Genomic DNA, 19,809 nt, shown 5'->3' with positions numbered 1-19,809 from the left:
TAGGGTAAATTTCTTATTATGCATATTTTCCACAATAAATAAGTATAAAATATTTTACATAACAGCTGTAAGGTACTTAGCACCATCCAGGTGCATAGTAGGTGCTTAATGAGCGATCAGAGGTTGGAGCTGTTACAGAAAGGCCTTCAGTGGTGATCCTCCTACCTACCTCCTTGGTCTCACCAACAAGGACACTGAACCCTAAGAAAGAAAGCGATCTGAGCAAAGTCAGACACGCAGCCCTGGGGATGCTGGGACGTGAGCCCCAGGCTCACCACGTATGTCTCCACTCTGGCTTATCTGTGGTAATAGGCGGGTGGTAGCATTTGCTCAAAGCAGAATGGAGACGTGCGCTTTCCCATGCTGACTCTGTTTTTTTTTTTTTTTTAATTTTTTTATTTTTTTCTTTTATTATTATTATTATTATTATTATACTTTAGGTTTTATGGTACATGTGCGCAATGTGCAGGTAAGTTACATATGTATACATGTGCCATGCTGGTGAGCTGCACCCACCAACTCGTCATCTCGCATTAGGTATATCTCCCAATGCTATCCCTCCCCCCTCCCCCCACCCCACAACAGTCCCCAGAGTGTGATGTTCCCCTTCCTGTGTCCATGTGTTCTCATTGTTCAATTCCCACCTATGAGTGAGAATATGCGGTGTTTGGTTTTTTGTTCTTGCGATAGTTTACTGAGAATGATGATTTCCAATTTCATCCATGTCCCTACAAAGGACGTGAACTCATCATTTTTTATGGCTGCATAGTATTCCATGGTGTATATGTGCCACATTTTCTTAATCCAGCCTATCATTGTTGGACACCCATGCTGACTCTTAAATGTCCACTGGCTCTGGCTTCCTTGCCTGGGTTCCACAGCCTCCCTATGTCTCTCACTCTTCCCCACTCCTTCATCTACCCCAGGTTGGGAGTAGTGCCTTGGGCTGCTGAGGCTATGGGAAGCTCCTTTCCGGCCACCACAGGGGTGAAGCAAAGGTCTCTGGAGAAGATACAGGCCTCCCCCTAGGAGGCAGGGTGGGATGGAGGGAAGAGCCTGACTTCAGGAAGATGCCAGAATATTCTTAAGGAGGTCTGCCAAGGCCCCAGCACTCTCAAAGAGGAGCCTGGAGTGTCCTCCCACAGAGGTAGCCTATGTAGCCTTTATACTCTCGAGAGCTAAAATTCTTTTTTCCTAAGGAAAAGGCTGAAGGTGGCTGGTTCTTTTGCTGGTTCAAAGGCTCAGGCCAGATGTGACCCACTAGAGGAGTCATTTAAAAGTAAGAAAGTTAGACCCAATTTAGAAGCATGTAGAGACAGCCCGGATGATTCCAACTTGGATGGGTCAATCTACCTTAGACAGATCTGAGCCCCAAAACTCAGTTACATCAGTGACTTCAACATGGGAGTCAAAAGGGCTCAAGGTAAGATGACTGCATTTGTGTCACCTAAAAACATGGACAATTGGTTCTGACCCTTTCACATGGGTTTAGACCATCTCAAACCAGTTTTACCTGGTCACCAACGGACCAGACTGGCTAAAATAAGCTTAAACCAGTGATTAGCGTCAAAGTGGCCATAGCCCAGATATCTCGCTGGTTCACAACACACCTGTTAGGTCTGGCTCATGCTAAGTTGGAATACTTTGATGCAGTCCAGACTGTCTTAAATTAGCTTAAACCAGAGGAGACCAGCCTGGACAAGTTCAGACCTGCTCAGATTAGATCTAGCTGATTGCAGAGGGAAGAAGGGAACTACCAGTGATTGATCACCTATGTAGCATGAAGCCCTGATCTGGGGGTTCTCTCCACATTTTCTCATTTAATCTTCTCAACAGCCTACAGCCCAGAGAGATGTGCATAATTAACCCTCATTTCCAGAGGTAAAATAACTTTCAGAAGATTTTGCATCTATTAAGTGGCAGAGCTGTGATGTAAATCTCACAGCTGAGGCTGTTTCTATTTCACTCTGTCTCCTCCCGATGTGAAAAGAACCTTAGCAACAGGTAGAGCTGGGGTTTTGGGTTGTAATGCACCCTCCTGAAGGGGCAAGAGGAAACTCCAAAAGCATTCTGAACATTTAAACACTTAAATTCCCAGGATAGAAACCAGCAGCGGAATCCATCACTATCATCGTCAACGGTGATCATCATTTCTTGTGGATTAATGAGCAACATCTGGATGGGATTCCTGGCATGGGGTACAGCTCTGGGACCATTTGTTCTCCAAACCAAACTTACTTAAAATGCTTGTTGCCTGAGAAAGGCTCAGGGGAAGCACACTTATTATTTTTGAGTGAGTTTCCAGGGAGAGGGGGTTATACAATGTCTAGACGAGTTATGCCGTCAAGGAGGGAGAAGGCTGTGCCAAGAAACGGAAGACAGGAGGATGTTTGCTCCTTATTTGGAGAAAGTGCCTTGACCTTGCCTACCCATTCCTGCCCCAGGGCTCAGAGTTAGCTTTAGTGTTGATGCAGGATGGCCTTTTGTCTCTCAGGGTCAAGGTCCTCTGAGTGACCATAAAGAGTGACCTCCCTGGTGAGGTCAGACCCAAACGCACAGTTCTTGAGATACCCAGGCTTTTCTGAGATGAGGCTTAGGTGTCAGAGCAAGTCTGTGTGTTCAGTGGCCTGTTGCCCACCCCAGCTCATGCCTTTCTCTCCATCGAACCATTGCAGGGTCTGGATCGGGACAGCCCATACTCCCTGTGCTATATTCTCTTTAGAGTCAGCCGAGCCAGCTGCTCTATCTGAGGGCTATCTCCCCATTCAAAAGCTGTGCCCTGGGATAAAAGGGCTCCTTGGAAGCAGGATCCCAGTGATAGGGTTGTGAGGGGAAGAGGGGAAAGTAGCTTCTCAGCACCCTCACAGCACTGCCCATGAAAGACTCTGTCCCAGAAATCCCCCATGCCTTGGACACTAACCCGGCAACACTTGGACACCAGACTGGCCATGTACAATACAGGAGGCCCAGCTAAATTTAAATTTAGTGTAAACAACTAATAATTTATAGTTTATCTGGAATTCAAGTTTAACTAGGCATCATGTATTTTTATTTTAAACCTGGCGACCCCAAGCTGGTATAATGCTCTGTTAGCGTATGGGTGGGTAAGTTGGTTTTGTCCTTCGAAGCCTTTCAGTTTGTTCTTGGTACAGATTTATGCATTCCGATGTCTTGAGTCATATTCTTTTCATTGTTCCTTCTCGTATTTATTTTTCTAATCCTTGACCGCCTGCCTTTCTAGTCTCCAAGCTTCCTGCTTTTTCTTTTTCCACTAAATCTTGTTTATGTTAAATTATTTTTTTCATGTCTCATTTCTTATTTTTTAGAATCATTTTGCAAGACTTTGTTGGGCAGATGTGCAGGTGTAACTGAGGAAGAACAGCCTGCCTTGGCTGGTGAACCAGAATCCTGGAGCCAATGTCAACTGGGAATCACTGGCTAATGATTGAGTTTTTAGCAGAGGCATCCTGTCTTTGTTCAAGCCCAGGTCTTGGTCTTGTGATACTGGCATGTGTGTGTGTGTGTGTGTGTGTGTACGGAGAGTGGCGGCAGCTCACCTGCAGAGCGCAGAAGGCCTGGGTGAAGGGTGGCATCCGGACCAGGTAGGAGGCCACGATGATGGCCGAGGAGTAGTGGGTGTAGTAGTGGCACTGGACGGTCATGTCTCCTGCAACAAAAACACATGCTCAAGGGCTGCTTCCTTACCTGCGCTCATGCGCAGCAGATATGCGTGCTACACTGTGTTCATGAACAGCATTAAAAACATACATTCATTGACGTTTAGGAAGTGAACAGACCTAAAGAAAAACATTCAGGCAATAAGGTCACAGGCGGCTCCTGAATGTGGCAAAACGTCTAAAGATGACGTGTAGATGCACACAGTTTGGGAGCTAGAGTCACACAAATGCAGGCTCTGCCATTTAGAGGCTGTGATCTTGAGCAAGTTGCTTAAACTCTCTGAGTTTCACTTTCCTTCTCTGTGAAATGGACCACTGTAATATACAAACACAGGCTGGCCTGCCCCTGGCAGAGAGAAAGTGCTGAATAAATGTTAGTTTCTTCTGCCATTGCCTGCCCCTAGGCATGGAGTCATTATCTATTAGCATTATATTTCTCCAGCCAGGCTGCATGTTGAATCCCCTGGGCTATGCCACACCATGGACTTTTTAAATCCAAATTTCTAGAGGTAAGGCCCGGACATCAGTATTTTCTAGAAGCTCCCCAGGCACTTACTACCACCAGGTTAGAGTCCTCTATTCAAATGCAATTACTTGTAGGCTAGGTGACCACCTTAATTGTTATCAACTATCATTTTAGGGCATCCAGATGAATAACACTGCACAAAAAAATCAAGCTGGATCTACTCACCTTCAGTTTTCTCAACTTCTTTAAACCTCTGGATAAATTTCAGCTTCCTTTCCTTGGTCTGAGCCCCCATGGGCTTTGAAAGGTCCCGGAAAGTCTTCGGATTCGCCAAGTTCAATGTCTAGAAGGCAGATGTGCAGCTGGAGTTAACTCAGACCCGCTTGTGCCCTAGGAGCCACGCTCTTCAGTTTTATGGTTCTCTTTATTGGTTTACAGTCATTTGGTCTGACCTGCCTCTGGTGGTTAGCTGGCAGGCTGGGGTTTTATGGCTCCAGAGCCAGTGATCCACAAAGACTTAAAAAGGGAGAGATGAAAAATAAGAGGAGGGGAAGGTTGAGTTCACACTCAACCTGTTCCAAGTTGACCCAAATCAGAACACGGCCTCCAGCTACTGAAAAGACACTTTTAAAAGAATTTGTGTTGCCTATGAGGCACTTGGCTCCTAAACTGCATTATGTACTCCAATAGTTCAGGGTCCTTGCTTAGAATCAAACTGATTTTACAGGAAGTTAGAAGTCATCTGTTCAGGGAGGAAATGAGAGGAACTTGTTCATTTTTCCTGGAGGTCCATTTCTTTATAGGAGGAGGTACCTGTGTATCTCTCTTTCTTTTCTTTTTTCTGAGACAGAATCTCACTCTGTTGCCCAGGCTGGTATGGAGTGGAGTGGTCCTGGCTCACTGCAGCCTCGACCTCCTGAGCTCAAGTGATCCTCCCACCTCAGCCTCCCAAGTAGCTGGGACTACAGGTGCATGCCACCATGCCTCGCTAATTTTTGCATTTTTGATAGAGACAGGGTCTCACTATGTTGGCCAGGCTGGTCTTGAACTCATGGGCTCAAGAAATCCTCCTGCTTCAGCCTCCCAAAGTGCCAGGATTACAGACATAAGCCACTGTGCCTGGCTCATAACCCTTTCTTTCCACTAGCAGTGAATCCTCAAACTCCACTGGGGGCCAAGGGTGTCACTATCTCAAATGCCTGCAAAGCCACGGGGAAGCAGGGGCGAGAGTGAAACGGCCCCTCTTAAGATCCCAGTGAGTGCTGGAGGGGACACACGGAGACCCACACTCAGCTTTCACAATCTTGCCAGCTCAGAAAAATTCCTAGTTGCCAGATCTCATCGTTTTCAAAAAGATATTGGAAATCCAGATTTTTTTAAAGGGGAAATCTCCTAATTTTTAAGTTGATAAATAATCAAGGTTTTAAATACCTAGTATGACCTAAACAAAAAAGGCTTGCAAACCACCACTTTGCAACATATGAGTAGGTTTTGTGTTTGAAATGCCTCAGCCTCCGATGGACCATTAGTGCAATAAGCAGCAGCCAGTGCTAGTAAGAAACGTTTTGCTGCATTAAATGTCTTAAGAGGGGATGAGAGGTCACAAAGGACTGAGTCTCCCTCTCCCAAATCCTGAGGGTCTGCCATTCAAGCAGCCCTACACAGGACTGGCCAGGCTCATCTGAACAAGTGTTCAGCCACCTTGCGTGCTTTACATATGGCCCAGCACCTCTCCAGATGGCCAGAGCCCAGGTGGCCAGGACACTGCTCCATGGCTTGGTTGTCCCCATAGAAGCACAGACATCACCCTGGTCCGGCTGTGGAGTTTTTCTCCCCATCCTTTCCCTGCCTGCTGGGGCCCAGGGGTGGAGGCTAAAAGAGATGAGGGATCTGTTCTTGTCATCTCACCATCAACCTCCCCTGTCACTACACATCTCAGTCCAGATCCCAGATGAGGCCCAGACACCATCATCTCTGTTGCTGAACTCAAGCTACAGAAAGAGTAGCTTGTCCTTTCTGTGTGTCCATATCCCTGTGTCTCTCTCTCCTTTCCTCCCCAGGCCCCTCTCCTGCACACGTTGATTTTAGGAAAAAATTCCATGGCCCACTTCACTTGTGACTGCCTCACCCCACAAGGGCTGACCCATGGTACCATCTTGGTAGATGGCATCAGGTGCCTTCATTGTGGAGAGTAAGCCAGGAAGCCCCCTGGGGCTCATGTTAGCAACTATGTTAGTCATGTTGATCATTCCACAGGGGGAGCCAGGACAGGAACCCAGGCAGCCAAATACCAAAGGCCATGATGGGGTTAAGAGATCTGAGGCTGGGCACAGTGGCTCATGCCTGTAATCCCAGCACTTTGGGAGGCCGAGGCGGGAGAATCATTTGAGGTCAGGAGTTCGAGACCAGCCTGGCCAACATGGTGAAACCCCGTCTCTACTAAAATACAAAAAAAATTAGCCAGGCATGGTGGTGCACTCCTGTAATCCCAGCTACTCGGGAGGCTGAGGCAGGAGAATCACTTGAACCCAGGAGGCGGAAGTTGCGGTGAGCAGAGACTGCGCCATTGCACTCCAGCCTGGGTGGTAGAGTGAGACTCCGTCTCAAAAAAAAAGAGACCTGAGCTTCAGCAGCCTTTAGGCCCAGGTACCCAGGTTCATGTGATGGAACCTCCTAGCAGAGGCTCTGCATGCTGACTTAGGGTCTCTGTTATCAACGTCCAAATGCCTGAGGGCAGCTGTGGTTTCCACATGAGGACCTTACCTCTGAGGTGTAGTCTGCGAGGACCCAAGGGAACACTGGGTACTGCATGTAGTCATTGTAGGTTCTCCCAGCCGCGGTGTTGAGGTACATGAGATACTCAAAATTGCTGATGTCCCTTTTCTACCAGAAGAGACAGAAAGGGGATAAACCAAATATGTTTGATGCTCCCGCAAAGCCAGGGGTCCCACCCTCAGGCCTCAGCAGCAGGCCCTGGCTCTGTGGGTGAGGACAGGCAGCCAGCCCCTCAGTTACTTTGTGCACATCTCATGCATGAGCCAGCACCAACTCAGGGACCCACACACAAATTTCAATATGAACGGAGGCAAGTATATTCGGGAAGCAAAGTCAGCAAGGAGAAAAAAAACCCAATGCAGTTCAGCATCCAACACCAAGGATAAAACATTCTTTTGTGTTAACTGTTGGATGCAGTACTCAGAAGTTGACTAAAATCATAGCACAAATGCTATGGGTGAACTGACTGCTGACCTACTGATGGTTAGAAAATAAGCAGAGGGGCCATGGCAGTCCCAGAGACAGAGGCCCTCACTCCTGGGCTTGATGGTCTGGCTTCCTCTGGGGCTTTGGGAACTGCCTATTCCCTGTCCCTGCCTGTTGGGGTGATGCTCACTCTTAAGGGCCCTCTGCCTCCAGATGAACAGTCACAAATGGAGACAGGGCCCATATTGGGAATAAAATCCACCAAGGCCGCTGAATGAGTGAGCAATCCAATACAGCCATCATCTCTGACATGGGGCCTGTAGGCTCAGGGGCTCTCCCTTCCTCAGCCTGCCCCTTGGGAGAGGATTTTGGACCTGAGTGACTAAGACCTACTTTCTCATTGTCCCCCAATCTCTACAACTGCCTCTCTTAGGGTCTCTTCCTTTCTTTGAGAACCCTGGGATGAATGTCAACTTGTCCAGGCTGGGAGCCATGTGTGTCTTCCAGGAACAAGAATTGACACCCATGCTCGGCCCCCTATGTGGCTGTATACATGTGTATCTTCACAAATGGGGTGTGTGTACCCATTTGGAGGCATCCATAGTGTACAGGTACATGCGCGTGCACACGCACACACACACACACGCACACATGCACATTCCCCAGCTGACTCCAATGTGCACGATTTGTCCTCCATCACTGACATCTGATCAGGGAAATGTCTGGGACATTTTGGTAAATTAGAAAAATAAGATCCTGGCCGGGCATGGTGGATCATATGTGTAATCTCAGCACTTTGGGTGGCTGAGGCGGGTGGATCGCCTGAGGTCAGGAGTTCAAGACCAGCCTGGCCAGCATAGCGAAACCCTGTCTCTACTAAAAATACAAAAATTTGCTGGGCCTAATGGTGGGTGCCTGTAATCCCAGCTACTTGGGAGGCTGAGGCAGGAGAATCGCTTGAACGCAGGAGACAGAGGTTGCTGTGAGCTGAGATCACGCCACTGCACTCCAGCTTGGGCAACAAGAGTGAAACTCCATCTCAAAAAAAATAAATAAATAATAAATAATAAGATCCCTTCTTGGTTGATCCACACACTTCCTCTCCATCGCTGGGGCCTGGGCCATTCTCTGGTTTGCATTCCCAGAGGGCTTCCCTCTGGAGGAGCTACTGTACCTGCCACTTCTGCAGCATGGTCCTGTCGGAGCCAGGGTATCTCCTGTGGGACAGAAAACCATGGTGGTGACTAAATATACCAAGGCAATAATACAAACAGGGAAGAGGTGGGGCTTGCCTGGGCTTTACGGGACCAGGGTGCTCAGGAAAGCTGCAGACTTCCCAAATCCCAGAGCAGCTCTCAGCGGGCAGCACAGGGAGACTGTCGTCCAGCTCTTCCTGCCCTACCCTGGCCTGCTGAAGGTTAGGTTCTTGCAGTCAGTGTCCTTCCGCTGTGATGCCAGAACAAGCTGCTGCCTCAAAATTCCAGGCGACATGCAGCCTTAGGCTTGGGGGCCTCCTTCACAACCCACACAGAATTCCCCTGCCACATCTCGGCCTTCTTTATCCTTGCCTCGACCCCTTGTTTTGCTCGTGGATAAAATGCAAACAACATGGAAGGCCATGAGATATGACCTAAGAGTCTCCCAAGAAGTGTCCACAGTCACCAGTTTCTAGTGTATGTTCCAGAAAATGTTTTACCCATATGCCTGCCTATATGCCTACATAGTTTTTTTTTGTTTGTTTCTAAAAAACTTCAATCATACATGGGATCACATCGTACACCCGGTTCTCCACCCAGCCTCCCTTGTGCTGCAGCAGCCCTGGAGATCGGCTCACACTGCCCTTTCGCATTCATCTCTGCAGCCGCGGGGCAGGGTTGCACAGCTGGATCCTAATTGATTCACCGCCTCCATGACAGGCTTTGTTCTCACAACTGACGTTTCCAGGAGCACCTTTTGGCACATGTCTCTGGGTACTTCTGTGAGTGCATCCATGAGAGATTTCAAGCTGTGGTGCTACTGGGTTAAAAAGTATGAGTACCATTTTGCTACCTATGGCCAAATGGTTCCTTTAAAAGGCCGTACTAACATGGCTAAAATTAAGACTTACATATCAAACCAAAGAAGTCCCATTGTGGATGGCCCTGGTAGGAAAAAGGGTAACAAAATGCAATATTGGGGAGAGTGTGGGGAGGAGCCCCTCTCTCTTCACCTGAAACATCTCTTCTGTTCAGCAGAGATTATAGAGCCCGGCTCCTCAGCCTCCAAGGTGCCCCTTTGCTTCTTTTCCAGCTATTTCTTCCCCAACTCCATAAGACTCTCCTCTACCCCCAAGACCAGGTCTTCTCAAGATGATCCACCACACCAAGCCAAATCATATTCGTTCTCTCCATCCATCCCCTCTGCCACAGTTCTATTCAGGTGCCTACAGACCCAGTCCCCACATATGCTCTGCTCCATCTGCATGGTCTATGTCAGGATCCTGCCAGGCTCAGTGTGGACAAGGCCTGGCTGCCCTTGTGTCCCGGGGGACAGTGCTGCTTCACCTTCCCATCATAGCCCCACCGTCACATCTTCTGTCCTGGGCTCTCCATACCTCTGCATTCAATTCTTTACTTGGCAGATTTTCCATAAGCAGAAAGCAACCCTCAGGCTGGGATTTACCTCTTCATCCCTAATAGAGAAGTCATCTATTTGGGCCATGTATCCAAGCAAGCAACACCCAACAATAAGCAGAGGCAAAACATGCTCCGATGTACTGCTTTAGCTTGCAAAGGGTCAAGTGAAGATTTGGTTCTCCTGCTGTGTCTGCGACTCTGCCACCCATCCAGTTCTGGAGGGTAGGCTGCTCTTAAGGCTATAGGCAAGGGCAGAGCCCAGGCTGGAGACAGTGAGGGTTGTCGCCTTGAAAAGTACCGGTGCTGAGCCCTCCAGAGCCATGAGCATGTGGAGTTGGCGCACCACAGCCTGCTGCTCTTGCTACTCTGTTTTAGAAGTTGACAGGGGAGTGAGGACAGAGGATTGAAAGCAGTGGAGCTAAATGTGCCTGTTAGGATCCAGGAAATGAGATTCAGCCTCTGCTCTCCTCCCTTTCAGACAAGGTTCTAGAATTTTGCCTGTGGTCATTTGTGATGTTACTATCAGGTGGAATGGTGTACAGAAGAAAAAGGCACTTCACCATCCCACGCCTCATTTCATTGGCTATCAGCTCCAAGGAAGTTCCATTATTTCTGGTACTGTCAGAGAAAGACACCATTACCAGCAGTTCCAGGACACCTAATCAAAGGTGAGTTCTATTTTTAAAAAATATTGTTTTAAAATCATATTAATCTGAAGGCCATTACAGAACTCTTAAAATGATCTATGTGAATTTTGTTGGTAACTGGTGATTAGTTGAAAGTATTTCTTTAAGAGTTAATAAATTGCATCATCCATCATCCATCATTATCATGTGAGTTTTAGATTAAATAAGATGTTGCAAATGGCTCTTGGCTTTCTAATGTGCTCCTGAGATCTGTGGGAGGCAGCCTGAGAAAGAGCTCTGGCTGTGAAGTCAGGGACACCTGGATATAAATTTTACCTCCACCACTTAAATGGGGGCCCCGAGCAAGACAGCAAGCCGCTCTGATTTGCCATATCATCCTTTCAACACACTGGCCACACCGGTCACACAGGGGTGTGGGAGAGCCAGTGAGACCATGGGTCTGGAAAAGGCTAGCATTGGTGTGGGCACGGAGCTACTCAACAGGCACGGTCCTGGTGATGTTGACATTGTTCAGGAGCAGAGGAGATTCTTTTCTACTCTTGGAGGAAGGAGCGTGCAGTGGCAGAGTGGGGCCTGCTTCTGGTCAAGACCGTCTTGACTCTGCCAGTCCCCCTCTGGGTGACCTTAGAATTGTGCAACCTGGGAAACTGGGCACCTGCTCGGTCAGCCCAGTGGACACAATTCTGAGGAGCTCCTCAGGGTTTGCTGGGTGCCTGCATTGAGCTACAGGACAAGATTGGGGCCTGTGGGCAACTTGGGGTGGAGCAGAGAAGAACAGAAGAACTCGAACGAAGCCACTGAGGATTGTGGCAGTTACCCGGCCTGGCCTTATTGGGCCTAGCATGGGCGGACATACAGGGGACATCACATCAACCCTTTCACTCCCTTCCCGCCCAGGACAGGTATCCACCTCTACTGGATGACTTCAAAGATAGAAAGATTATTTCTGAATCAGGATGTCGTGGGTAGTTCAATTTCTTCCTTATTTTCAGGGGTCATTTACACCCATCCTGCTTCATTTTTAACCAAATCTCTGTCCTTTACCCACCCCCAGACGAGCTTCAAAAGCTTGAGCACTACTGCCATGTGGCCTTACAGCCTTCCCTACCCCACGCTGCACAGCATCAGTGCCCTTGAGTTGCCTCATAGTCCTGCTTTGACTCTTCTCCCTTGGGCCAGCTGCACCCAAACAGCACCTCCACCCTACCCTGAAACCAGGCCCCCAGAGCAGGTGACAGAGAGGAGGGAGCCAGAGGCGTGTTCTAAGAGCTCTTCCTCCATCGGGGGCTGGCAGAGCAGCCTGTGGCTGGGCTTCCAGATATGGTGGGTTAGCCCCCAGACAAAAGGCTCTCAGCCGAGGGACTCATCTGGCTAAAGGCTGCACCCTCTCAGCCCTGGAAGGAGTCTGGGGTCTCTGCCCATCCTCTTCTTCACCTGGCACTAGGAGGCTAGGTGTAGCCCTAACATGGCAGACATCTACGGAGGGCCTGCAGGTTAACCTGGGCCCCCGAGCTAACGCAGACACATCTCAAAATCCTGCTGCCTCTCCAAATTCTCCCATGTTGTGTTGCCTATTTGCAAAAACAGTTTTGAGGACATGGTAAAATGGGTTAGTGAGTGACTGAGGGATTTGATTCTTGAGTTTCTTAACTCAAGCACTAGGCATACGCAAGCCACAATGAGAAGAACATTTGCTTATGTGGGCAAGCTGGAAACACAGGCCTGCTGATGGGTGTGGGCTATTTCTCAGGACAGGAGAAAAATAGTCTTGCTTGGCCATTGCCAGGGGAGGCTTCCTGGGTAGGGAATGTGTGAGCTGGGGAGATGCTGGGGGCAGAGTGTGGCAGGGGCAGAGTTGTTCAGTGAGAAGCCAAACACACTCCCTCTCTCCCCATTTATTTCTCCTAAGAAGCACATCTGGGTCAACCTGGACTCTACTTTTCAGACCCAGGTAGGGCATTAGAAATCCATGTAGAGACAGACATACCCTTTCAAACCAGAGACACCCTGCTGGATGAACAGCTCATTAAACTTCTCTGTTATAACTACCTATCGCTCTTCATTTCCCTAACATGTGGAAAATCTGCATACAGTTCTAGACCTAATAATAACACTTAATTGTTTAACCTGTTAGAAAGTGTGAAGGCTTTTTGCCTATTGTCTAATTTCCACAAAGGCCCAATGAAGTTACCATAATTTCCATTAACAGATGAAGATATGGAGGTGTGGGGCAAGGAGGTGGTGTACAGGCCAGGGAGGTGAAATTCATTGTTGGTGACTACCCTAGGCCTGGCACAGAGCAGCCAGCATAAACACCGACACACTGACTGTTCAGAGCAGCTGCCAGGACCAGATCTTGCTCCAGGGCCCTGACACTGAAGAAAACAAATGCAAACAAACAAAAATCTTCATCCAAATGTATGCAAAGCCAGCTACCTGACAAACTAATCACTGGCATATATTTGGCAGCATGATTGTAAAAAATGAGCATTAGTAAATTGACCAGATTGTTATTGTACAACTATGCCATAATATGAGGCCGTATATACGTGAAAAATCTGAAAGTTGGCTGGGCGCAGTGGCTCACACCTGTAATCCCAACACTTTGGGAGGCCGAGGTGGGTGGATCACCTGAGGTCAGGAGTTCGAGACCAGCCTAGCCAACATGGCAAAACCCTGTCTCTACTAAAAATACAAAAATTAGCCAGGTGTGGTGGTGGGCGCTTGTAATCCCAGCTACTCAAACCCAGGAGGTGAAGTTTGCAGTGAGCCGAGATCGTGCCACTGCACTCCAGCCTGGGTGACAAGAGTGAGATTATGTCTCAAAAAAACAAAACCTGAAGTTTATACAATACAAAGTTACTGCCAGTTGCCAAAATTATGAATGCTTTTAATTTTCTTTTCTTTTCTTTTTTTTTTTTGAGACGGAGTCTCACTCTGTTGCCCAGGCTGGAGTGCAGTGGCACGATCTTGGCTCACTGCAACCTCCGTCTCCTGGGTTCAAGCAATTCTCCTGCCTCAGCCTCCCAAGTAGCTGGCACTACAGGTGCTTGCCACCATGCCCGACTAATGTTTTTGTATTTTTAGTAGAGACGGGGTTTCACTGTGTTAGCCAGGATGGTCTCGATCTCCTGACCTTGTGATCCGCCCTCTTTGGCCTCCGAAAGTGTTGGAATTACAGGCATGAGCCACCACACCCAGTCTGAGTGCTTTTAATTTTCATAAGGTTTTACATACCTATATTTTAAAATGTATTTATCTTGTATATTTTCCTCTTCCAAATATTGATTTTATTTTTATGTGCTTTATGATTTTTATATTATTTAATTTCAATTTTAAATTATGTATTCATATATATTCTAATTAGAAGTATACTGGGTAGTAGAATTTGAGGTAATTTTTAATTTTCTAGTCATCTTCATTCAGAAATTTATTTAAATCTATTTGCTATCTACATTAAATTATGTATTTTATTTTTTGGACTTAAAACATAATATGGTAATGTTTATGTATTAAAAAACGTTATAGTTAGCTCTCATTTAATGATTTGTTTTGTTTTTATTTCTAAATTGAAGTCATTTTATTTTGCTTTTTTTGTATTTTCCAAAATTTTTACTACTTAAATTTAATTTTGGATTTGAAATTACTTATTTCACTTATTTGCTAATTAATTTATTTTCTAATTTATGACTGGGTGGAAAAATTTAGAGCATTTCAATTTCTTATTTCTGCATATACATTTTCTAATTTTTCTTCAATGCTTTATCATATGCATAATAATTTTCATACTTAATTTGTTTTCCTCATTTTCTCAATTTCTGGAAATTTAATGTAAGAAAAAAACTGAAAAAAAGAAGACTATAGATGCACAAATAGATAATTTCAGCCTTATTCATGATAATGCCAGGCTGGAAACAGCAGGAAAAGCAAAGCACAAGGCTTACTGCTGTGTGTTCATTCAGGATGCAGATTTCAGAAACTACACATCAGCATTTAATGACATATGATCAAGTAAGAGAATATGATTACAGGGCTGTATGATTTTATGAGTATTGTAGCTACTCTGATTTAACAGTGGAAAAAGGGTGCAAAGAGAAACAAAAGAGTAAGAAATAATTAAATTCAAATAAATAGATGAAAGACAGCCCTCTCAAAAACCAAAGAGCAGAAAAAAAATACTTGCACAAATTCGAAGAAAGGGGAGTGATGTTTCATGAATGCTATTAAAGTGAAATGTGTGTCTCTTTCAAGAGAAATGTGTGGCTTCTTCCCTGTGTAGCCACATCCGCCTGGCTGTTGCCATGGACAGGGGCTCTGACTCGTTCCTCTCCCACTGACTGCTGGGTGAACAGGAGGAAAAGCCCAACTGCAGGAATCACAGGGGTGAGCCCTGGGGTTCCCTCCTCGTGGCAGGCAAGCCAGGCTGTCAGGAAATTTGAGTGTCTTAGAGACCCTTTCAGCCTTGCCTCCTCTCACTTTGCAGGCTGGTGTCAAGACTGTGCTAATGATCTGGATCCAGGTCCTAAGTCTCTTGTTGCCTGGAGACAAAGTTTCACAGTTGAAGAGGAGAAGCTGGGACTAGCAGGGTAAGTTTTGCTCGGGTGGCGGCCCTGCGCTTATCAATTTACTTTAACTGTGCCAAACACCTGCTTAGATCTCTACTTTTTCTCTTTCTCCCCTCCTTTGAGTAAGCAACTTTGGAAATGCCTGTTTTCCGAGTATGCTTTATTTACAAAGCCCAGACACTAGCTAATGCATTATTTAGGAGAGGAGGAAGCTTGCCTGAACCCCAGCCAGGAAGGGCAGCTAGCTGGGACTCAGTGGGCGTCCTCAGGGGCCAGGGCACAGGCGAGCCTGGGAAGGCAGGCGTGCGAGTCAGTGGCACATCGGGGATCACACGGGATCCTCTCTCCAAAGTCTGGGTCTCCGTGAGTGTCTTTGCTGCTCTACAGGCTAGGTGGAGACGTGTTTGAACTGCTTGCTTTCACCCGACCAGTCACCCCTCTAAGGAAACTAAGCTGTGACTGCTTGTTCATCCAGGAAGGTCCAGCCTAGCAGAACAAACCTGATTACTGCTTACTGTAATGGAGTTTGGAGAGCAATCTGTGTTTTAAGAAGTCTGGTGGTAAACTTTTTCTACAAGTTATCCTGAACACTAGAACTCACTAATAAGTGGTTAAGCCCTAGGCTGAGCTGGGCTTTGCAAAGGGGGATTCTTCATGGGACAAACAGGAACACACTCCTCAAGTCCCATCTTTTATGACAGGTATAGTGGGAAAAGGCAGGCCCTCTACTTAGAGTCTTTGTGACTCCACACAAGTTTCTCAGCCTCTCTGAGCCTCAATTGCTGTATCCCTCCAGTGGAGATGAAAATCGACACATCAGGCAGTTGTGACTCAATTATAATGTCTGTAAAATGCTTGGCCTATAGTGGGTGGTCCACAGAATCCATACAGAGGGAGGAACCTCATTTTAATGTGCTAAAAATTAGGTAGTATCTTTGCTTTGCAAAGGGTCTGGCACATAATAAATTCTCCATACATTTATCAACAACACGGATGCTATGTGAACCAAGCTTGGAACAACACTCCCGGCCAATGAAATGGGGACTCAGAAAGGTTAAGAAACTTATGCAAAGTCACACGTTTAGGAGGACAGGGCTGTGACAGGCCTGTAAGCTGGAGTGATCACATGACTTCTGGGTTTGAGCCTCAGCCTCCAGGGGAGATGGGATGCACTGAGACAGCTGCTGTCCACCCTGCAGGGCCCCTGAGCCCTGTGGTTGTCGCAGACTGGTTTGTTAGTGCCTGGTGCTTGGTGCCTCCAGCTTCTACTTGGGCCTCCAGTGGTCTCTCACTGTTGCCCAGCATCAAGGGTGACGTCAGGCCCTTTCTCCCTTCCTATCAGCGGAGAGATGAGAGAGCTAAAGCTAGATGATGTTTCCAGGCCCCTGAAACCCTAGAACACAAGGTGTGCAACTGAACCATGCCCATGTCTACTCTGCTGCCAGCCCTATCACCAACTCTCAGCCCGTTGCCAATGCAATTCACTGCCAATTTTTCAGTTTCTGAGCTCCCTACTAGTCTCACATAATGGAACTCATCTCAGCCCCTAGAACTGGGTCTAATAACACATGCGTTCTTCTTTTTCGGGGAGGGATGAGCCATAAGGATGGGGCTTGACCTGGACTAGGAAGAAAGTTTCCCACAGGATCTAGCTCAGCTCCTGCCAGCATCTGCAGAATACGATGAGTCAGGAGCTTCCTGGGTGGCCAAGAGAGCCATCCGACATTGTAAAGCCAAGCTTGCATTGGAAAAGCCAGATGGCAGCTAGTCCTTGGGAAAGGGCACCAAAGAGACGCTGGCTCCAGTCGAGACATGCGCCTTTGACTAGGCCCTGGGCGTTTCATCTGCGAAGTGGAGTGACTAAATTAAATGAGATGATGCACATGAGGTACTTAGACTTTGTGCTGGGCAAAAGGAAGGAAAAGATACAGGAAGTGCTAGGCCCCTCTAGCAGTTCCAGCCTGCTCTTGGGTTTTCTCTTTGCCTGTTCCACATATACAATCTAGAAGAATGTTCCATCTGCTCTGCTTCCACCACAGAGCCTGGATCCACATGGTCCCTCCTCCGCCATGCCCCTCAGCACAGACTCCCCTCCTCTCCTGCCTGCCGCTGGCCTGTCTCCATCACTCTCCTTCCCTGCCTCTGCTGCCTCCCCACGGCCAGCGTTATCCTTCTAGAGGGCCTTATGTTGTCCCCTACCCATGAGCACACGGCCTACCTTGCACTGCCCTTGCTCAGCTCTTCACCCTCCCCTCCTTGATCTCCAGCTTACCCCCTCTTCCTGTCAGTTCTTTCCAAAATCCTTCCGTGTGGCTTCTTCTTAGCATTCTAGTTACAGCTCAAATGTCACCTTCTCAGAAAGGACCGCCCCACCCACCTCAGTCTGAGTTAGCAACGTCCCCACTGATATGCCCTTTCTGACTTTGGCGTTCTCTGTCACATCACCAGCTATTATTATTTGCAGAGCATTTACACCAGCTGAAATGCTCCTGAATTTCTCTCTCTCTCCCTCTTTTTTTTTTTTTATTTGCTCTCTCTTGAAATGGTAGCTTCACAAGGAACACAAAGGTATAGCCTTGCTCACTGCATATCCACTGACCTGACCCATAGTACAACTCCAGTAGGAATTGTTGGACAGACAACTGAATGAGGAGACTAAACTGTAGCCAGCTCTAGAGATTAAAAGTGAGTATACGAATAATTATGTCTGTAAGTAGCTATTATTATATCTCTTTTTCTATAATCACTAGTAATGTTATTATTAATAATTTGTCAGTGCTTGAAAGGTTGCAAATACTTTGTATTTGGGAATCAGCAAAGATTATTCTCCAACTCCTCCATCTGAGATTCCTGACCAGTGGGGAGTGGCCCAGAGCAGCTGGTTTGAGGGAGGTAATGGAGACGGTGCAGTCTGGTGACTCCACCAGCATTCCCCACCAGCACCCACCACTGGTGGTAGAAGCCAGATGACTGTTGAGTGCCCACTGAACACTGGTCACCTAACATTTTTATCACCTCATTCACTCTTCAAACAACCAGCAATTGTTTGCAGAGCAATAAACTGGGCTCAGGTGTGTTATGGGAGTAAACCTGGGTTGGCAATGAAGGGGAGTGGGGCTCACTTCTATTTGCCTCACAGCTCCCATGCTCCCTGCAGCCTACCCACCTGCCTTTTCAGGCACAGCAGGAAAGGGACAGCCGGCATGACGAAAATGTGGGTGGCCATCCTATCTGGAAGCTGCCAGGGTGCTGCCCTGTCCTGACCACATCATTCTCAACTCTCCTGGCAATAGTTACGTCTGTTTGCACAAAGTCCTAAGGAAAGCTATCGCTCTTATTGGGGGCAGTGTCAAGTGCTTCATTCATGATTTCAGATAAACCTCATGAAGATTCAAGGAGGAAAAGGAAATCTGAATTTAGGAAAAGTTTCTACAGAAGAAATTTAGGATTAGATGTTGCAGCATTTTCTGAAAGACAAGGGCCTCCCATGCAAGCAATGAGCCCAAACTACCCTTTTTCTCCACTAACCTGAAGCATTCCTTCAAAAAGTAGGCCACAGTTTTCCCACAGTTTGTCACCTCTGGATGGAGGTTGCAGGGAGAAAGTTCAGCTTCCGCTTGACATATCCTCCCCACATTGCACCATAATACGGGTCACCCGCTCACAACAGGCCACATGTTGTTTACAGCACAACCCTCTGTGGCTGGCTGAGGGTTGGCTGGCTCTGATAGAGTATCTCTGGAGGGAAACAGGAACGGCTGCCTCGGGCTGCCTGCTCCTCCCCCACTCTCAGTGGCCACCTCTTGCATTCCACTCTGTGACAGCATAAAGAGTTCACAGATGACCTAGGACAGCACTGGCTGCCTCAGACAACCAGACTCTCCACCTGCTGCCCAATTCCTGTGTCTGCAGTGCTGGGGACACCTCTCAGGTATCCTCTATCTGCAACTGCCCCAGGCAAATCTAGCTCCAGTGGATAACTCCCACCATCACCCTGTCCTCTAATAGGAAAGGAAGTGGAATCGTGTGTGTGTGTGTGTGTGTTTGGAGTGTGAGTGTGTGTGCATGTGTGTGAACGTGTGTTTGTACCTTTTTTTTTCTGGTTAGAAATAGATTTTATATCTGTTGCAGAGAATTTAAAAATTATGTAGACATATAAAAAGAGCCCAGGACCGCCACCTGCAGAGAGCAGTGTTGCTGATATTCTTGGCGTTCTTTCTCTCCTCTTTTCTGGGTGTGGGGGTGCATGTGCGCCAGAGAACACAGGGCTCACACAGACAGATGTTTTTTCACTAACGTGACATCTTCAGCATTTTGCCTTTTGACATTTTTGGAAAATAATGTTTTGTTTTATTTTAGTTTCTGTTTATTATTTATTTCATTCTATGATTACACATTGATTATTTAATCACTTATCTATTGTTAGACATTTGGGTTGTTTCTAATTTGTTTTTACTAGTTTAAATGGCACCACCATAAGCATGTTTCTATCAAAAGTCTTGTTCTTATTTCCTGAAGGGAGATTTTTAGAAGTGGCCTCCATGTGTTCTCCATAGCCTGGTCCTACCTCTTCCCAGAGTACCAGCCGTTTCCTTGCTTCATCTCGTCTCTTTGCCTTGGCTCCCATCCTTCTCCCCT

At 47.1% G+C, this 19,809-nt stretch overlaps 2 protein-coding genes across 14 annotated transcripts in view; one reads left to right on the top strand and one right to left on the bottom strand.

Moving 5' to 3' along the window:
- The window catches only part of WDFY4 (WDFY family member 4), a 297,400-nt gene that overhangs the window by 32,691 nt on the left and 244,900 nt on the right, over positions 1–19,809 (bottom strand). For all 4 annotated transcript variants that reach the window (XM_054436992.2, XM_054436994.2, XM_054436995.2 and 1 more), the window contains 4 exons: positions 8,519–8,561; positions 6,907–7,026; positions 4,369–4,486; positions 3,558–3,667 (listed from right to left, as the gene is read on the bottom strand). In XM_054436992.2, coding sequence (XP_054292967.1) covers positions 3,558–3,667; positions 4,369–4,486; positions 6,907–7,026; positions 8,519–8,561 — 391 coding nt within the window. The remainder of the gene's footprint in view (positions 1–3,557; positions 3,668–4,368; positions 4,487–6,906; positions 7,027–8,518; positions 8,562–19,809) is intronic.
- The window catches only part of LRRC18 (leucine rich repeat containing 18), a 32,544-nt gene continuing 23,216 nt past the window's right edge, over positions 10,482–19,809 (top strand). For 4 of the 10 annotated variants that reach the window (XM_054437002.1, XM_054436999.1, XM_054436997.1 and 1 more), the window contains exons 1-3: positions 10,482–10,627; positions 15,090–15,192; positions 17,721–17,856. The gene's annotated coding sequence lies outside the window, so the exon portion shown is untranslated. Of the gene's footprint in view, positions 10,628–15,089; positions 15,193–17,635; positions 17,857–18,995; positions 19,103–19,809 lie in introns of all 10 variants that reach the window. The other 6 variants (XM_054436998.1, XM_054437001.1, XM_054437000.1 and 3 more) reach the window with 3 other exon arrangements.

The sequence above is a fragment of the Pongo pygmaeus genome, chromosome 8, assembly GCF_028885625.2.
Source record: "Pongo pygmaeus isolate AG05252 chromosome 8, NHGRI_mPonPyg2-v2.0_pri, whole genome shotgun sequence".
Taxonomy (NCBI): Eukaryota; Metazoa; Chordata; class Mammalia; order Primates; family Hominidae; genus Pongo; species Pongo pygmaeus.
This window is presented reverse-complemented; position numbering and strand designations above follow the sequence as displayed.